Source organism: Macadamia integrifolia, chromosome 14 (genome assembly GCF_013358625.1).
Source record: "Macadamia integrifolia cultivar HAES 741 chromosome 14, SCU_Mint_v3, whole genome shotgun sequence".
Lineage (NCBI taxonomy): Eukaryota > Viridiplantae > Streptophyta > Magnoliopsida > Proteales > Proteaceae > Macadamia > Macadamia integrifolia.
Genome location: NC_056570.1, coordinates 21224927 through 21242710, shown reverse-complemented (window position 1 = coordinate 21242710; position 17784 = coordinate 21224927). Strand labels below are relative to the sequence as shown.

General features: G+C 38.0%; 3 protein-coding genes across 5 annotated transcripts in view; all 3 read right to left on the bottom strand.

Moving 5' to 3' along the window:
- LOC122061533 (phospholipase D zeta 1-like) overlaps positions 1–6105 on the bottom strand; it is an 80013-nt gene extending 73908 nt beyond the window's left edge. Inside the window, exons 1-4 of the mRNA XM_042624824.1 lie at positions 5579–6105; positions 1777–1878; positions 1491–1606; positions 1241–1382 (exon numbers count right to left, since the gene is read on the bottom strand). Of these exons, the coding sequence (XP_042480758.1) occupies positions 1241–1382; positions 1491–1606; positions 1777–1878; positions 5579–5806 (588 nt within the window). The 5' untranslated portion in view covers positions 5807–6105. The remainder of the gene's footprint in view (positions 1–1240; positions 1383–1490; positions 1607–1776; positions 1879–5578) is intronic.
- Positions 6106–7122: 1017 nt separating this feature from the next.
- LOC122061187 lies at positions 7123–11179 on the bottom strand. Of its 3 annotated transcripts, XM_042624402.1 has the most exons (9): positions 10988–11179; positions 10660–10912; positions 10502–10568; positions 10374–10413; positions 10138–10270; positions 9677–9748; positions 8513–8593; positions 7557–7650; positions 7123–7472 (listed from the first exon to the last, which is right to left on the bottom strand). In XM_042624402.1, exons 2-9 carry the CDS (start codon positions 10804–10806, stop codon positions 7312–7314), a joined length of 795 nt encoding a protein of 264 aa, XP_042480336.1. In that variant the 5' UTR covers positions 10807–10912; positions 10988–11179; the 3' UTR covers positions 7123–7311. The 3 variants fall into 3 exon arrangements, with proteins under 3 accessions (XP_042480336.1, XP_042480334.1, XP_042480335.1); XM_042624400.1 differs by having other exon boundaries at positions 10660–11179; XM_042624401.1 differs by having other exon boundaries at positions 7589–7650; positions 10660–11179.
- A 2930-nt stretch (positions 11180–14109) lies between these two features.
- On the bottom strand, positions 14110–16875 carry LOC122060556 (60S ribosomal protein L19-1). The gene is made up of 5 exons (XM_042623687.1): positions 16694–16875; positions 15295–15417; positions 14604–14917; positions 14433–14485; positions 14110–14343 (listed from the first exon to the last, which is right to left on the bottom strand). Exons 1-5 carry the CDS (start codon positions 16803–16805, stop codon positions 14316–14318), a joined length of 630 nt encoding a protein of 209 aa, XP_042479621.1. The 5' UTR covers positions 16806–16875; the 3' UTR covers positions 14110–14315.
- Positions 16876–17784: the final 909 nt, after the last annotated feature.

The window sequence follows — 17784 nt, the reverse complement described above, 5'->3', positions numbered from 1 at the left end:
ATAATTTGAGGTTCCGAAGGACAAGGACAGATTCATATCGCCGTATCGATCAATCTTCTTTTATATTGTTGCTTTAATTTTGAAAAATTAGTGCGTCTTAGTGCAATATGGGTCTTGTGAACCCAAGCAAAAGGATAGTGAAAATTTTTTGTGGTCAATTTATTTATTTGTTTTATTGTAGTTGTAATCTTGCTTTCACTGTTTTGGGGCCTAATCTATTTCATGAGTAGAAATTGGATTATAATAACCATTGCTTTCATCGGTCAATAACAATTTTTTCATAGTTTTTTACTTTATTATATAAAGTAATTTGCTCTTTCTAAGTATACAAATCAAGTTAATAACTTGATAAATAAAAAATATACAATAAACTATAAAAATAATATCCGAATTTTTTGCCCGACTTTTATTTTTTTAATCGAATAATTCTCGAATCGAAATCCAACTCCGATTTTTATTTTGTCTGCTTTTTTGACCACTTTTTTGACCGAATCCCTAAATTAACCAATCGAATTATTTTGAATAATTCTCCGCCCGAATAATTCCCGAATCCGAATTTGCTAACTATGTGCCAGACAGCAACAAAAGAATGAAAATAATTATACAAACATTCCAAAAAAGAATGGTTCTAGGTACAATAGGAATTTGGCATACCATATGAGGATACAGCTCTTTTGACTATTTTTTGGGTTAAGGTTTTCTTTAAAATCTTTTTTTTCTCCTTAAATCATCTCTATGATTTTTATTTCTTTACAAGTCTTCTGGGTCCCAATCTTTAAGCATGAACTACAATTAGTAATTTATGCAGATTTAATTTTACGAATGTTCTTTTGTCGGAAAAATACCAGGAAAAAGTTCATTTCAGATTTACACAAACACACAGAAAGATGCAGAAATGCTCACCAACTACTAGCTGACCATTCAGTCTTTCATCCTAATTCATCATAACCAGACCAGGCCTACAGATGTGGTGGGTGTGGCTGGTTTTTTGAGGAATGTTACTAATATCACCAATTTAAAAAAATAATGATGAATTATGAATACAGAAATAAATGAATAAAGTTTCAGATAATGACTAAAAGGAACCTGAAATCAATATAAAAGCAAAAATTCTGAAAACCTATATCCACTTTCTCAATAAGCATTTACTGAACATGACCATGAAGTTGAAAAGATGAAGACGGCTAAAAACAGTTTAGGTAGATTCATATTCCAAGATAAAGAAAACTTCCATCCGTACCTCTCGAGAGTTGGCAATGTCCATGTTCCCCAGAAAATGATTCAAATAACCTTGCATTGCTACCTTTGCTCTGTCTGAAATAGACTGCTGCCTTCCAAGTGCAGGGCGTATGATAGGCAAAGCCGCAATGGATGGAACATCCCTATAAAAAAAAATCCCACCTGTAAGATATACAAGAATCACAACACAGAAGGCTGTACTAGGTGCATAGAATCCAACTAAATAAGTGGTGCAGAATCGGTTGTCTCACCGATTTTTAACACTTTCATCATGATGTAATGGAAGAGCCTCATCATCAGCCTCATCGTCATCTTGAACAACCCCTGTATGATCTCCTATCCCAAGGTTTTGAAGCCATTCTTTAACCTTTCATTTAAATTTTGGAAAAGAGGTACATTAAAAATCCAAATCTTCCTAAACATACATTTAAAAGAATTGAGAACATTGTTAAGCTTCAATAACATCAATGCCAGTAACCATGAAATTGCTAAAAGCTGACTTGTGAAGGAAGACAGTCATCAGAAAAATTGACAAACCTGCTCTTGTTTCTCATGAAATTCCTCAATAAATGCACGTTTCTTCAGTGCAAAATGTAAATACATAACTTGTGAAGCTTTCTTCAGTAAGCGCCATTTAAACTGATAAAGAAAATTAAACAATTAGGTTCATAGCATTGAAGAATCCATTCCATAGTGAGAACAACGAAGGCCATGAAAAGTAAGAAGATGAAGATGAAAAAGAAGAGAGATACACTAGATTAGGTAAAACCAAACTGGTTTCATGCGAGAACCAACTGCACTAGAACTCAAGGGCACCAACCATAAGAGCATCAAAGAGAGCATCAACTCCACTTTAATCCAGTTAAGCAATCTTTAATGTATTATCTACGTGCTTTGAACATCCACTAGCCCTTTTTATAGGGCTGTTGCTTTGAAATATATTAAATGTTTATTTACTTAATTATAATAAACCTACCTAAATGGTTGCGTACATGTTGGTCACAGGTTCAAAACTTGGAAACAGCCTCTCCTGCGAAGCAGGGGGTAAGGCTGAGTACATTTACCCCTCCCAGACCCTGCAGTAGCGGGAGCCTCATGGATTGGGCTGCTCTTTTTAGTAAACCTACCTAAATACTGAAAAACAGAATTTAGAAAGTAAATAAAAAGTAACTATTTAAAATTTCTCCTTCAATTTTGCATCAAAGACTCAATATATACAACTCAGTCTTATCCCAACTAAATGGGGTTGGCTACGTAATCCTTTTCCTCCAGTCAGCTCTATTCAAAGCCATAATTTTTACTAGTCCCAAGCTATGTATGTTTTTTTCCACCACTTCTCCTAAAGTTATTTTAGGCCTACCCCTGGATCTTTTAGCCCTTTCTAGTTTTACCACTCATCTATCTCAGCTACACTAAGTTTATTTATATGTTGTTTCTTGACTGCCAACATTCAGTTCTATACATCATTGCTGGTCGTATAACTATCCTATCAAATTTTCCCTTTTTAAAGAAATAAGTCGATCACACTATGCTCTAGACGCACCCCTCCACTACATCTATCCTATTTAAATTCTTTGTGTAACATCATCTTCTATTTCTCCTTCCTTACTTATGATTGAACCCAGGTACCCAAAATTTTCACTTTACTGTAACTTCCTATCATCAGTTTTTCACTACCTTATGTTCCTTCCTCTTCTTTTTTTCTTTTTTTTTTTTTCAGTGGATACACCATAGAAGGGGGGATGGGGAAGGTAACAGTCAGGAGACTCAAACTCAAGATCTCCTAGTGAGCATGTGTTTATCACACCACAACCTCACCAATTGCGTTAGGCAGTTGTTACCAAAGCATAAGCTAGGTTTTGCTACGGTGGCAAGCAAGAGAGTGAATTTGACGAGTGAATGTTTTTTTTATAGTTAGGCCCCCAAGGAGAGTTGATCTCATGACCTCTTAATTTTGAGGTGTTGTTCTTTGCCAACTGAGTAACCCCCTTGGGGTTTATTAGTCCTATTGTTACTAAGCTACACATCATATACTCTGTTTTTGTTCTACTCATCTTATAACATTTTTATTCTGATGGTGGTCTCTATAACCCCAACTTGACATTTATCCATGCTTTTGTTTCATTCACCAAAAACAATATCATCAGCAAAAAATACACCAAGGGAGTCTTAAATGTCTCTAGTCAACTCATCTATGATTAGCACAAACAAATATGGACTTAAAGCTGATCCTTGATGTATCCAATTGTAATTGGGAATTCACTACCTGGTCCCCTCACAGTTTTTACACTAGTCAACACACCATTATCCTTTTTTTTACTATATCCGCATATTTACTTGAAACTAGCTCTCTAGGGACTCTATCCTAAGCTTTTTCTAAGTCAATAAAGACCATATGGAGATCCTTCTTGCGTTCTCTAAATCTTTCCATTAGTCTCCTAAGCAAATAAACTTCTGCACAAAAGTTAACTAGAAATTTAAAGCAGTTAACTCAAACTCCTAATAAAATTAGAATTCTTAAAAATATAAAACTTGGTATAGCTTGACCCCCCCCCTCTCCATGAATTAGTCATAATCCTCTCAGAAGCAGCTCAGATTTGCAAGAAATTCATATTGTTGAAATCTAAATTAAAACAGTGCAAAAATCACTCTAAATTGATGAGCTTCAGCCTTTGAAAAAAATCAATATAATGATTTTGAACTCAATAAAATTGCGCAGACCCTTGAACTGAATATGAACATTTTAAAAAAGAATCAACATCTTTTGAAGGTTGAGAGATGATCCAAAGTCATTATACTAAAGAAGTGTTAATATGAATTTTTTTATCAAAGACCTATACGGCTATACTCATACATGGGATAGCCAAGAAGCATTGGGCCATTTAGGTTTGAACATATGTGACTCCAATCGAAGAGTCCACTGCTTTGATTCTAGAGTGGTGTGATGGTATTATTTAATTAAATGATTGATAAAGATAAAGCTTCCCGGTAATATTAAAATCTCTTTCATAGAAAATTAAAATGTTGAACTTTGAAAGAATTACAAATGTGAGTGGCAAAAAGAAGCTGCTGCAAAACCAGCCTTATATTTCACTCAAGAAGGAAGGATGCCGCTGAGGAAGATCTTTAAAGTTGAAAATGATAAAAGTCATCCACCTAAAAGGAATACATCAGAGATACGAATCTCCCAAATATTAGTTTGAACTTGGGATTTGAAATGCTAAGTTTTTTCAGAACCTACACAATGTATGATGAAAATTGTTAGAATGTATCTTTACAAAAATCAATCACATTCACAGAATAAGGGCGGAGAATGATCCATTTTATAAGGAGAATCAAGTTGTGATCGCAGACTTAGAGTTCCTCAAGCAATTATATCAATTAGATGGTAAGGACAGAGCTGCATTGGTTTATCTTGGACTTCCAGAGACTAGAGAAAATCAGAGCAAAGTCCTAAAGGGCTTCCGAAGAAGAGAAAAAAAGGTTAGGGGTGAATAAGTTGAAAGGGGAAAAAGCACCAGGTCTGGATGGCTTCAACCTCTCAATTTATGAGCATTTTAGGTCGATCAAAAAGATTCAGTTGAAGGTTTTAAGGAATTTCAGGATAGCCTAAGATTGGAAGTTAGCATTCATATTTCCAATACCTAGGAATAAGCTCAAGAAATTAGCGACTACTGGTGAAGCAGTCCAATACCCAGACTCTGTAAGGTGATAAGATACCTGCAACAATCTTATCAGTGGATACTCCTGTAAATAACTGAATAACTAAACTCCAAAAAATCCCAGTTATCCAGCAGGATAGAAATCCATTTGATTCAATGGAACATATAGAAATAGATAGAGAGACTAGGTCGTTTAGATCACCCATAGTAATCCGATGAAAAGGCCTAATTGAGTTCATTTATGCTTATTTTAAAAACGAGCTAATTGCTAAGAATCTAAACGTTGTCAGATTGACCAAATCCATTATCAGTAAAACAGCCCTGTCTTCGAAATATAAAGGTGACTTCGTAGAATTGCAGCTCTAAATCATATAAAGAGTTTCTTACGTGCAGCGAAGGGATGACAGGAGAAAAAATGGAAACCAGATTGAATCTACCTAATACAAAGCGCAGAGAGATCCGATATAGAAACAAATTAAAAATGGATTGAATTCATCATATAGCTCGAACCTCAAGTAGGACACTGAGACCCGTAATTCGAATCCGAATAACTTCGATCATTACTTGGCGAACTCAACCCACTGACGTAGTTGAGATTTTCCAGAAGAAACAAATATTTCAAATCAAGGGTAAAATTCATTAGAAAAAAAAAAAAAAAGGGGAAGCCGGTGCCATGCCTCTTTATACTGGAATTCGATGGTGTATGAGAGAAGTATAGGACTAATATCACCGGCATCAGGTCTGGAGACAGAAACGATGGTAGCCTTGGGCAATTCTTCAAAAATCCAACTCTGCTCGGTACCGTGACGTGAAGAGTGGGAGTGACCGATCGTCGAAGATGGCTCCGATTGCATTTGAACGTAAAGAGGTCCACCTCCGGGCATGAATTGCTCCGATGCCGCCATTAATGTCTCCGTCTATGTGTTTGTCCGATCCAAATTTTGAAAATTTCAACGCTGCGATTTTGATTTGGAGAGATTTACAAACCAACTGGTTTGCCAGATCCTTCTACGACCGGTTGGCAGCAGAAGCTTTTTATTTCGCATAGAGTTACGAGTCAGAGAGTTTGAGAGAAGAAAAAGAAAAGCAGTTTTCCCGATTTCGTCGTTTGATATTGTTTTAGTATTTGTTTCAGAAACCACGTCAAGCGGTCTAATCTCTCGACTCTCATTCCAGAAGCTTTTCTGGTTTGTCCGGGTTTACTAGTTCTCGGTCGTGCTTCGCGCTGGGAAGTGGGAAGGAAACGTGATAAGGTGTACACGCACGGTCGCCTACTTGTACCACATAGCAGGTTGGACCTTTGGAATTTACAAAACTTAGATCCAAAGGTACTGCTAATCTGTTAAGTTTGACTAAATTGAAGTTTGCCAAGTGGCAAAATTAAATTCTCCAAATTCCAAAATTATCCTCCATGGATTCTGATCGATCAGCTAGAATCAACCTAAACCCTAGTAATCAAGTAAGAATCGGCCAATTCGAAGCATCTAGAATCATAATTGGGATTGGTCGAATCAGCAATCCAATCCCATTTGTTCAAGGATAAATGGAAAGGTATATAATTGAATTTGACAAGTATTTAACTATCATCATTTCCATATCACCAATCCACAGACACAACTAGGTGGATCAACCATAGATACTCCATGAATGAGTTGGTCCACACTGATCCAAGTTGTCGATAACTGAATATTGTCTATGTATGAAATTGTCAGGTTGTTATCTATTTGACAAAAGACCATCTCATTGGCTCATTGCCATGGTGGATTTAGAGTGAACCTAGCCATGGTGGTTCTAAAGTGAACCATGGGCTTTTTGACTTTCCAAACATGAAACCTATCAAGAGCAAGTCAAACTTTCCAACCCCACCCCTTCAACTGGGGCATTGTTCTTTCCCTTGCTTCAAATGGCACACATCTTGCCATGTCAATGAAAGAGAAATATATCAACCACTATGTGCTGATTGCTTGATCTCACTTGCATGGCTGTCGCCACTTCATTTGCATCATAGGAAGTTCAAGTAATGGGATACCTTTGGAACCATCAAATGACATAAATGGTGGGTGGGTCAGGGTGGCAGCTCTTGTCCCTACCCGCTAACCCATTGAGGAACTCGATTTCAGAGCAATAGGAAAAAAAAAAACAAAAAAACAAAAAAACAAAAAAACAAAAAAACAAAAAAACAAAAAAAAACAAAAAAAACAAAAATTTGTGGAAGTTTGAAGGAATCAATAGTCATACAGCTTTCTTCTCCATTTTTCTCATGCTTGCATGAACATTCCCACTGTTCTATCACTTGAAAAGTCAGTGTAAAGAATGTATGAAGATACTACATTGTTAGATAGAACAAAAAACAGATATAATACATTCATATACGATTTTCAGAAATTATACACTTGATTGAACATGTAAACTAGTATTTGACGTAATCATATCCACAGTCAGGTAACTGCAATCTGTGGTAAGGATCAACATCATGGCAGTTTGTGCAGCACTGAATGTTTTGGTCAATTGGGGCTCCAATTTCGACAGAGACAGTGAACCTTGGCAAGGGAAGCCATATAATCATCAGACCTGTAATGAAGAATGGTAACTAATTAGATTCAGAAAGATGGTGATGCATGATTGCATAACTAGGAAAATAAGGATTAGCATTACCAAGAAAATTGGAAAGATTCTTGAATTCTAACCTTAGCCCATAAGGTGACTGACATGCTGCAAGCAGATGACGTTTTGCCGCGTTTGAATTCTTCTGCTTAGGTAATAAAACCATGAAATGTTAAATGGTAGTAATGCATCCGCAATGCTACCTTGTGTATTTATTTCCCGATAGAAAATATTACGAGCATACATAATGCTATCATCAAAATACCAGGTGCAGTAATGGCTCATGCTTACAGCATTTTTAGAATTTTATATTGAAGATCTGATTTTGTCATAGAAAACACCTCAGTGAGCTTTCTAATGGGAGCATTTTGCTGATGGACCAAAATTGGGCTGGGTATGGAAATGCTCAACCATTGGTTTTCCCAAAATGGAATAAATGGTTGTGAAGATGATCAAATCAAAATTTTCAGATGTTGGCATCAGTATTCTATGCCCATACTCCTTGCAGAGCATTCAGAACCTATTCTATGGTCTTGTGGCACTGACCCTTGATTTTGAAAGGCAACAGCAAAGCACCCTTCAGTACAGCAACAAGGACCCAGATTTTGCACAACAACAATAGCAGCAGTAAACTTATGTGGCAGCGTCCCTGGTTTTGGCCAACACCCACCACCACCACAACAAATGATGGGAGTAACAGAGAGAACCTTAAATATATAAAGCAGGTAAAAAAATTCCCTTGTTCATGGTTCCCAAACTGGTCTCCATAAAGCATCTTACAGAACTGAAACTATAATCGGTAGAAGAAAAAAAATAATCACTTGTCATGCTACTGCTCCAAAGTGTGATATAAATTCTACAAAAATTCTTTCTTTCTTTTTTTTTTTTTTTTTTTTTCTCATTTTAAGATATAGTCTAAATATTCAAAGAGGCGTGGGAATAGGTTGAACATTTAACAGGGCCCAGATGAAAGCCAATGAAGGAGAAGTTTGAGGTGGATAACAAACCTGAGATTCGTAATAGAGCCCAGCATATAAAGAAGCATAGAAATACTCATGCTCCTGTGCAACCAAAAAGGCAGAAACAAGCTGTACAGGACAAACGAATCATGATTAGATGAACCTTTGGGAGTCGGATATAAATCCAAAGACAAATATCCAGCCACCTAGGTCATAAAGTTACAGTTTTCTTTCATACCTTTCTCATAAACTACAAAACTAGAGAAATTTTCTTAAGCTTATTTCAATTTTATTTTTATGTCATCTAACTTCTTTTATTTTATTTATTTATTTATTTTTTTATTGCATCCTTGGCATTTGCTTAAATAACGGACTAGATCTCAAGCACCTATGACCAGATTTCATCGATGCAAAACATTCCATCGCAAACCAATCAACTTAAAATGTTATCCTCAGTAGTTGATCGTCTAGATCAGGATACTTGATGAACCCTTACTTAGCAATGACTGTTTACAGAAACAAACTTCAAGGCTCTTGTACATTTTCCAAAGAAACACAACATATACATTCTAATCCTTGTTTTCATACAACATTGTAGAACTAGACATAGGAAAATGCGAAAGCAGAGAAATGACTACTATTAGGCTAACTCATAAGGCTCTCTCACGAAAGCACTTGGGTATCCCGTGATTCTACACAGAGGGAACAATCTGAAGGGCTGTCAAGACTTGATGAAAAAACTAATAGCCTATTAAGACAGTGCGCCCATGGAGAATGCGGATGTTATCCATATTGGGACAAGGGAATTTTTCATCACTTGGGTTACACAGTCCTATTTTTATAGATTTCTTTTGTTTCCCTCTGCAGTATTCATTTTCTGGGATCCAAAGTTAACTTCTTCTTTTGAGATTGAACATTTCCTTCTAGTATCCTATTATTTGCAGTCATTTCCTTATATCAATATGCTACTGTGTAATCCATTTCAATGGAATTAACTACTTCACACAGGTTTTGACAATATTCTTGAAATAAGAGAAGCAATGGCAGTAATTAACTAAGCATTATATAAATCTTTAATTGTACATTCACATCCTAGAAATGAATGAGAAATGCTTACCTAGAATGGCGGAAAATACATGAGCATATATTTGGATTCTCTACAATTATTTTGATATTTGAGCATGTATTGGGAGGTTAAAGAAGATAAATTACCTTTTCCGGATCATTGCCATCTTTGAATAAGTTATATGCCTCACGCATGACAGGCCGTGGATCTTGGCCAACCTGGCAATTTCTAGTTGATTAGAATGCTTACATTAACATTCAACTGGATAACAAAATATATTTGTATTTCTTCTAAATGCCCTAGTAAATAAAATAACTATGCCAATTCATCTGCATTCTTCATCAAATACATAAGTTGAGGAAGATTAATTGGATCTTTAGAATTTCAAGATGAAGCAATGCCGATTTGCACACCTATTTAGTTGGAAAGAGCAGGTTTATAGACATTAGTTTCTAATTCTTGGACATGTAAAAGTAGCCCATATCCTAAGAGAAATAATTCAAAATTCGTCCACCAATTTTACATATAGTACTTAAAAAGTATGAGCACATGCATTTTAAACAAATGTACTGAACTTTACTGCAGTACCCAAAAACCACTGACTTGCCTCCAGGAATCGACTCCTTGCTTCATCCACTCCATATAGTTGAGCTTCACACAGGAAACACCAAATTGACTCCTCTGTGTCATTTGGATTTTGTGCAACATCTAACCGAAACTGCTCTGCCCCTTCTTCAAACCTATTGAATATTCAGTTTAATCTTTTCACATTCGCATCAAAATTCCATTAGAGATACAAAGGAATTCAAAGTAATCAGTATCAATCCAGGGATTAAGAAGTACCTATCCAGATAATACAAGGTCAGTCCTCTCTGCCAAAGATCTGGAAACAGGAAAGACAAAACTTATATCATCTATAAAAATGCATAGATGAATATCTCGAGTGCATAAAATCGGAGACAGAAACCTACATGCCTTTTGTCGAGGATCCAATTCAATTGCGCTATCAAACTCGATTAACGACCCGGGAACATCACCCTTAGGATCAAATGGAAGAACCAGAAGTTTAAAAAGCTCTTCACACGAAACAACAACAACTGGAGCAGAGTTACAGGATTCAAAAATCTACCTGTCTGAAGAGCTGCATTCCTCGTCGGATCGCAAGCACGGCCTCATAAGCTGCGTTGCCACCAGTCAAAGCATTCCAGATCCCTGACAGCGAAGGAAGGAACAACCTTCTAGACACTACTCGTGCCATGGTTTGGTCGAACTGCATCCTTGACGGAGTAACCCCAAAGAAGGGTAATTTGTTGCCGGTTTTGAGTCCAAAGTGCGATGCGGAAGCCGTAGCGACTGGCGAAGGGTAGCAGGAAGAGGAATACCTGGAAACATTGGAGTGAGATATCAATTTCGAAGCCATTGAAGGAGAGTGGCAGATGAATTAGGACTCCGATTACTTCGAAAAGAAATACAGAGAATGAAGACTGAGTTTGATCAAAATCCTTCAATTGTGGTTTTCTTTGGTAAGATTTAAGAACAACTGAGGTGAATGTGTGCAGAGTGTCTCAGTCTAGGAGTCGCGAAGGCACCAAAGCTAACAAAACGGTCACTTCCTCACGATTCTCATCTGTTATCTCACCTCAATTTTCCCGACTAGTAACACCCTCCAAATCACAAGAGAAAGAGGGGCCACGTTGGCTGGGGCAAATTTGACAATTGAACTTTTCTGTTTTTTGAAAGGTAAAACAATAATGGGTGAGGGATAAGTATGCGAACCGTTGGTTGAAGAGAAGATTTACAAATTTTCAATTTACGGTTGCAACACCTTTTATTCTCGCTCTTTTTCTCTCTCCTCACAGGAAAAATCATTCATTTTATCGGATCTAGCCAGGAGAAAGTGAAGAAGCTGTCTCGATCGGAGAACATCATGTCTGCAGAAGGGATTTGATTATCTCGTATGGGAGTGGCATGGACATATAATGTTATTTGATGAAGAGAACGGGTATTCATTGGAATATATATCTATGGGAATTACTTCGAGAGAGTTCTGTCGGTGAAGTGAACCCTAGATACTGAAAAAGAGGAGGAGAAGGATGTGGAGAAGGAGGAGTGAGTAGGAAGCTTGGGGCTGAGAGAGTTTATTGGCGGTAGGGATTCAGTTGGTGGTCGGATTCTTCAACACCTGCAAGTTGAGCAGTTGAACAAGCCTTTGTAGATCAACGAAGGGAAAAAAAAAAAAAAAATTTGATTTGATCCCCCTCCCCTTGTCTTCAAGTCTCAGGGATCAGCTATCTGATGAAACCCATATATTCATCAGATATGATCGATTTGCAAGTTCCCCTCACAATTCTCTCGCTCCAGCCGCCAGCAGCCAGACAGAGCTTTGTTTTAAAGAAGATAACAGAACATAGATCCAAATCATCTGTAGGCTACAAAGGATCCCAACCCAACAGAGCACAGTCAACCACTCTCTCAGATCTGGATAATTAATAGATCGATCTCACTCCCTGGAAACGCTCAAATCTTTCAATTCCAGCTTGGTCAAGCAAATTGCTGGAGTCGATTCAACAATTTTCCCTGAGACTTCCCTGTCTCAATGAGGGATTCAGATAGAACCGATTCAACAATCGTTGTAGTCCCGTGGGAGTCCTAAGGGATTCAGATAGGAGGAAGTCGGAGTTGATTCAGATAATTCAAATAGTGGAGTCGGAGACGGAGAGGGAGAGAGAGGGAGAGATTCCGATAGAACCGATGGAGAGGGAGAGGGAGAGAATAACCATAGAGCAGCAGTGGTGGGCAACTTAGGTATGGCAATAGATACAAACGAATGAGATCGATTATGTTTCATGGGTTAAAATTGCGTTAACATACCTAATTCTTAGGTGACCTGCTCGCATACATGTCCTTTTCCCAACAAGGAAATACATAGGCCCAACAATAATTGGTGATTCAATCTCAAATGTCAACACCTATCCTACTTCCCGTCATTTAAGGTCTTTAGATCCTCTACAATGTGGCAACTTCCTCCCAACGTGCATCAGGGCGGGCCTTAGGGTGCATGCTAGTCACTCTTAGTCCTTGGATGTGTGTTGGGGGTTAACACACTACAAAGGATTTGGATCCCCATTTAAGGGGGGGGGGGTGAAGAGAGGTGTATATGAAAGCAAAAGGACTAAGATGTACACGTGCAAGGATCCAATCTCAAAGAATTGAAAATTTAATTGCTAATAAGCATAGAATTTTGTTGCACCTCTATGCCCTGAAAGCCTCGAGGAGTGTGCCATGTGTTGGGTTACATGCTCGGGCATTGCAGGGCATTGGATTTGCATTGTTGTCTTTGTTGCACAATAGAGGAGCCGAATCCATAGAATTCCCCTACATGTATGTTTGTGTGCCAACACCTGTTCCTTTTGATTCCACAAATTCATTTGATTGTAAGTGCAAAGGAACTCTACATTTGTACACTGTAGCAAGGAGTTTTTGAAATTGAACATTTAATTATTTGAGAATGGATCCTCCACATATACGTGCAGGTGTCAACACCTATCCCTTTTGATTCAATAAATACCTTTCTTCATCCTTTAAATGGTAGCCAAGAGGACACCTGAGTACCTGACCATACTAGTAAAGGAACTAACTCTGCCCGAGTCCGATCCTGATTTAACCACTTCGAATTGAGCTCCCTCTCCAGCTTTTCTGAGGTTCTGGACGATCTTGAAATTTTATTAGAGGCAGTCTGGATTGTGAAAAAAGAGTGTGAGCATCCCCTTGCGCACATTTGTGCGGGGTTGATGCTGCATGTGAGTTAAATAGGCCAATGGTGTAGGAAGTAATAGAATTGAAATTCCATACCAATTTGTTTGTCATTGATGCTTTCATACACTTTGTGGAGCTCTTTCCAGGGATTTAGATTCTTAAGGTTTTAAGTTGGAGGTGTGGAGCTCTTTCAAATCAGAATCAAAACATTGTTTCAAAAATATTCAAAACATGATCAGCCGAATCAGCCAATTTAGAAATGGAAATAAGCCAGAACAAATCCTAATCCTGACCGACATCACCATTCCACCCTTCTTCAACCGGACATAAACACCTCTACAAACCACAAACTCTCCTGCGATGATTGAAGCCACAATCAAAACTGCTTACAATTTGGTCCAAACACATTAAAATTGATGGACACTTCATCAAAGAGAAGCTTTGTCATCACAAAAAATAAGTTAATCCTGATTCGAAGGTTTTGGGGGCTGATTCTTGCCACCTGATTTGAATTAGAGATGATAGGAGACCAATTCGAAGCTCAATTCCTATCCTTAATCAGAACACAGCATATAGCGCCATAGTCTAATTCCACCCGCCATGAAAGGGGTGCTGGAATAAAGAAGTTCGTAGACTTCTTGCAGCTCTGAAAACTGTATTTATTTTAGATTTAGCATTCTGGTTGAATATCATGATTCACCATTTTAAAAGATTTTCAGGTTGATGGAACAACCACCACGTGTGGAATCAATCTTAAATCTCAATCTTGCTAATTTTATCCATTCACCACAATCAAAACTCAAACAAAACTAGGATACAAAACTTTAAGAAACTACACAACTGAATTAGCTTCCAAATTATCAAATTGTCTCAAGCCTCTTCTCCAGATTATGTAATGAAAGAAAAGGGGTGGAAAGGTAAAAATTTTGAGGTAAAAAAATATGCATCATAACCCTACTTATAGCATGACAAAAAACGAAGACACAGAGACTCTTCCAACAGTCATCTATCCTTCCCCACCTTGATTTCTCACTTCTTCGTTTTTTTGGCTCCTCCCCTACAAGGAAAGGAAAAGCAGAACAGTTAACTTGATACTAGCTTCTACATTTGAGTTAGGAGCAAGGTAAGGTGTACTAAAAAACTCACTCGGTTGCTTGAGGTGCAGGTGCAGATGTCGGTGGTGCTCTCTCCCCAGGTCCCTGTACACAAGCAATAATGGAAATGTCAGACAAATCTTATGCTCTCTATTACAAAATTGTTGAAACACGGGTATCTCACACAATTCAAATGGAAGCACTTCTTCAGAGTTTATATTACCTGAGCCAAACGCTCCTCCCTCCTAGCAAACTTCCTTTCCCTGCTTGCCTTGTTCTTGGCTCGTTTAGCCTCGAATTGGTCAGACAATGTCTTCTCTCTTGCTTTCTCAGCTTTCGACTTGTGAATGCTCTCCATTAGCACACGCTTATTCTTGAAGACATTACCCTTCACCTTCATGTACATGTCATGATACATATGCTTGTCAATCTTCTTAGCTTCCCTGTACTTGCGGAGCAAGCGCCTCAGGACACGCATCCTCCTCATCCAGAGAATCTTTGTTGGCAACCTTGCCTCACGTGTACCCTTACGCTTACCTACAAGCGTTGCAAACAACAGTCTAAGATGACCCAGATGGCACTAAACAGAAAATCAATGGAGCAACAATAAGGTTATAAGAGGCAGCCGATTAATCCGTTGTTTGGCCAGGGTGATAAAAAGGCCATGAGACTGGTTAAATAAACATTATCACTGCCATTTTAAGTTGAACTGATTTGTACCCATTGGCAGCAGTCCAACTTAAAGGTACCGGTCACCAATTCAACAAGAAGAGCACAATGGATGAAAATCACATCACTTGTATCAACAAATGTATATATATTTAAGGAACCAGCCAAGTTTTGAATCAGAATGAGTAGAGAATCAATTCCCTTAACAATAAATTGTTATATGTGATTCAGATTGCAAAACATACCATAACCAGAGTGTCGTCCCTTTCTCTTGGCCTCCTTCATCCTTCGTGCACGCGAGCGGGAGTGGATCTTGGTTGGCTTCCTGATAATGAAGCCATCCTTCACAAGCTTTCTTATGTTTTGTCCTGCAGTAGACAATCAGTTAAAACTGAAAACAACTTGGGAAAAATTCCAAGACTAAGAATATGTGGCTCTGTCATCCAGTAGAAAGGCAAGGCTACAGAAAAAATAAACAAACAAGGAATAAAAACCAAAGCAACCCCAAGAGCCATTGAATAGAGCTGGATAGGTTTAGAAAACAAGTCCACGTTTCCATGTCACATTTTCATTCATTTATGACTCCTTCATCAAAGAGGGATACAATTTAGAACCAAATGAGTTAAAGAATAGATAACTATTACAGTAGTCCTATCTAATTTCTATTTCTTTTTTTTTTTTTCCCCGCTAATGATGGATATCCAGGCCTTTGGTCTGACTAATCCCACGGATCCATACTGACCCCACAACCGCATGGACAGGGTCATAACCGGATAAGAATCATTCAACTTTAACTAGAGGCAGCACTAAACACCCCGTGTGAGTCGCCCAAGGTGTGCCTAGTGGGAGTCGAACTCAGGATGTCCGAGTTTACAGCTCGTTCGATGCTCACCAACCATCTAATTTCTATTTCAATTTGTCACACAAACCTCCAAAACTTTATCAGACCCCAATTTTCAACAATCAGAATCAGTAAACTGTGTTAACTGCTACCACAACTTCCTATGGTTTCAAGTTCATCCAGATTGCTGCCCACCAAATGAATGACGATAACGAACTTAGTACAGTAAAAAACTAGACTACCCTAATAGAAAACCAAACTTAGAATGATGTAACAGATAATAATAGGAATACCCAAGAATCGTTCTTCCGTATGGGCATCACTGGCAGATTAAATTCTTCTTGTATGAAAAGACAATCAATAGATGAACGATACTGTTAAGAGGGATTCTACAACAAAAATATTGAATCTGTTGATAGGAATCTAGCAATAAAGCTTCAGGCAATTCCAAAAGAAAGCTTCTGATATAAAAAACTGGAAAACACATCCTAGTCGCTATGTGAGTTTTTATCGAATATCAGTTCCCGGCGTCCGGCCATCGATTCGCATAGAGGCCCTAATGAGAACTAAACTGAAAACAGAATAGCACAACATTTGGGTGTGCCTCGATCTAGCGGAAACTGAACAAACTACTAGTTGAATGAATCGAACTGGAAAACTGATTTGAGCCATGTAGAGACAAAGTTCGTTACAGTAATAAAATCGGAAACTCTCATCTTAGATTAGGTGACTCAAGATGTAATCGACCCAAGAGAATTAAGAAATGAAGAGATGCGATACAAGGTAAGAGAAGAAAGACGTACTCGAATTGGCCATGGAGATTTCATTGACCTCATTTGGGTCGAGCCAGACCTTCCCTCTTCCGCACTTGAGAACACTGGCGGAAAGCCGCTTCTGAAGCTTCAACGACACCATCGCGCCTATCAGACCCTCCCTGTTCCTCCCTCGCCGTTGCAGAACAAGAGAAGCAGCGAAGGAGGTAAGAGATACCTTTATATTCAAGGGCTAACTCGCTAGGGTTACGCATTTGCGACTGAGAGACTCGCTAGGGTTTCTGAGGAAGAACGGATTCCAATCTGACGACCAGAGATCGCTCGTATTGAATTGTGCAAGCATGACTGATGGGAGGATGGAAATTTCATTCTTCCCTTTTATAAGGAAGCATGGCCTACGCCAGCGCTAACTATCCATGCGTTTTTCTCTCTTTCTTCCCTAAAGTAAGGGGTAAAGACGTCTTTTCATCTAAAATGGAGAGACAGAAATAGACACGTGATGGTATTAGTGTCAGCCGCGTTCTTGTAGAGGGTTTTGTTTTCATATTTGTAATTTCCAAACTGTTTTTTTTTTTCCTTTTTTGGTAAAAATTTCTAAATTGTTTAGGGAAAGAAAAATGGGTCCCCAGACTCCCTACACCATTGTATGAAACTTTCAAATTCGCCCTGCCAAGTCAACTGATAATGTGATTTAATAGAAAGTTTATGGTTTGTACTAGTTACGTATCTAATTACAATGACTAATTCAATCAAACACCCTTCAAATATGTTCTACCAGAAAAAAAAAAAAAAAAAAAACCCTTCATGTATGTGCGTATTTCATGTATATCCATTTATATTTTGCCATATAGAAAACTCGGGTAAGGCTGAAAGTTGGCATGTGCATATGAGACTATAGGTCTATTGTAAAGATATGATGCTTCGCTTGGAATGCAAGAAAATAAAATAAAATTAAAATTCCAAACCGTTATAGCCCAAATTGTTCCAAATGATCCACCAATCCGACCGTGAAGCCCAACTTTAGGCATATGGACTTAGGAGATGCCCATCCAATGATGGACATGTATTTAGAACATTAAATTCAAGCCCAACCCAACAAGAAATTGGGTTTGAAATTTACC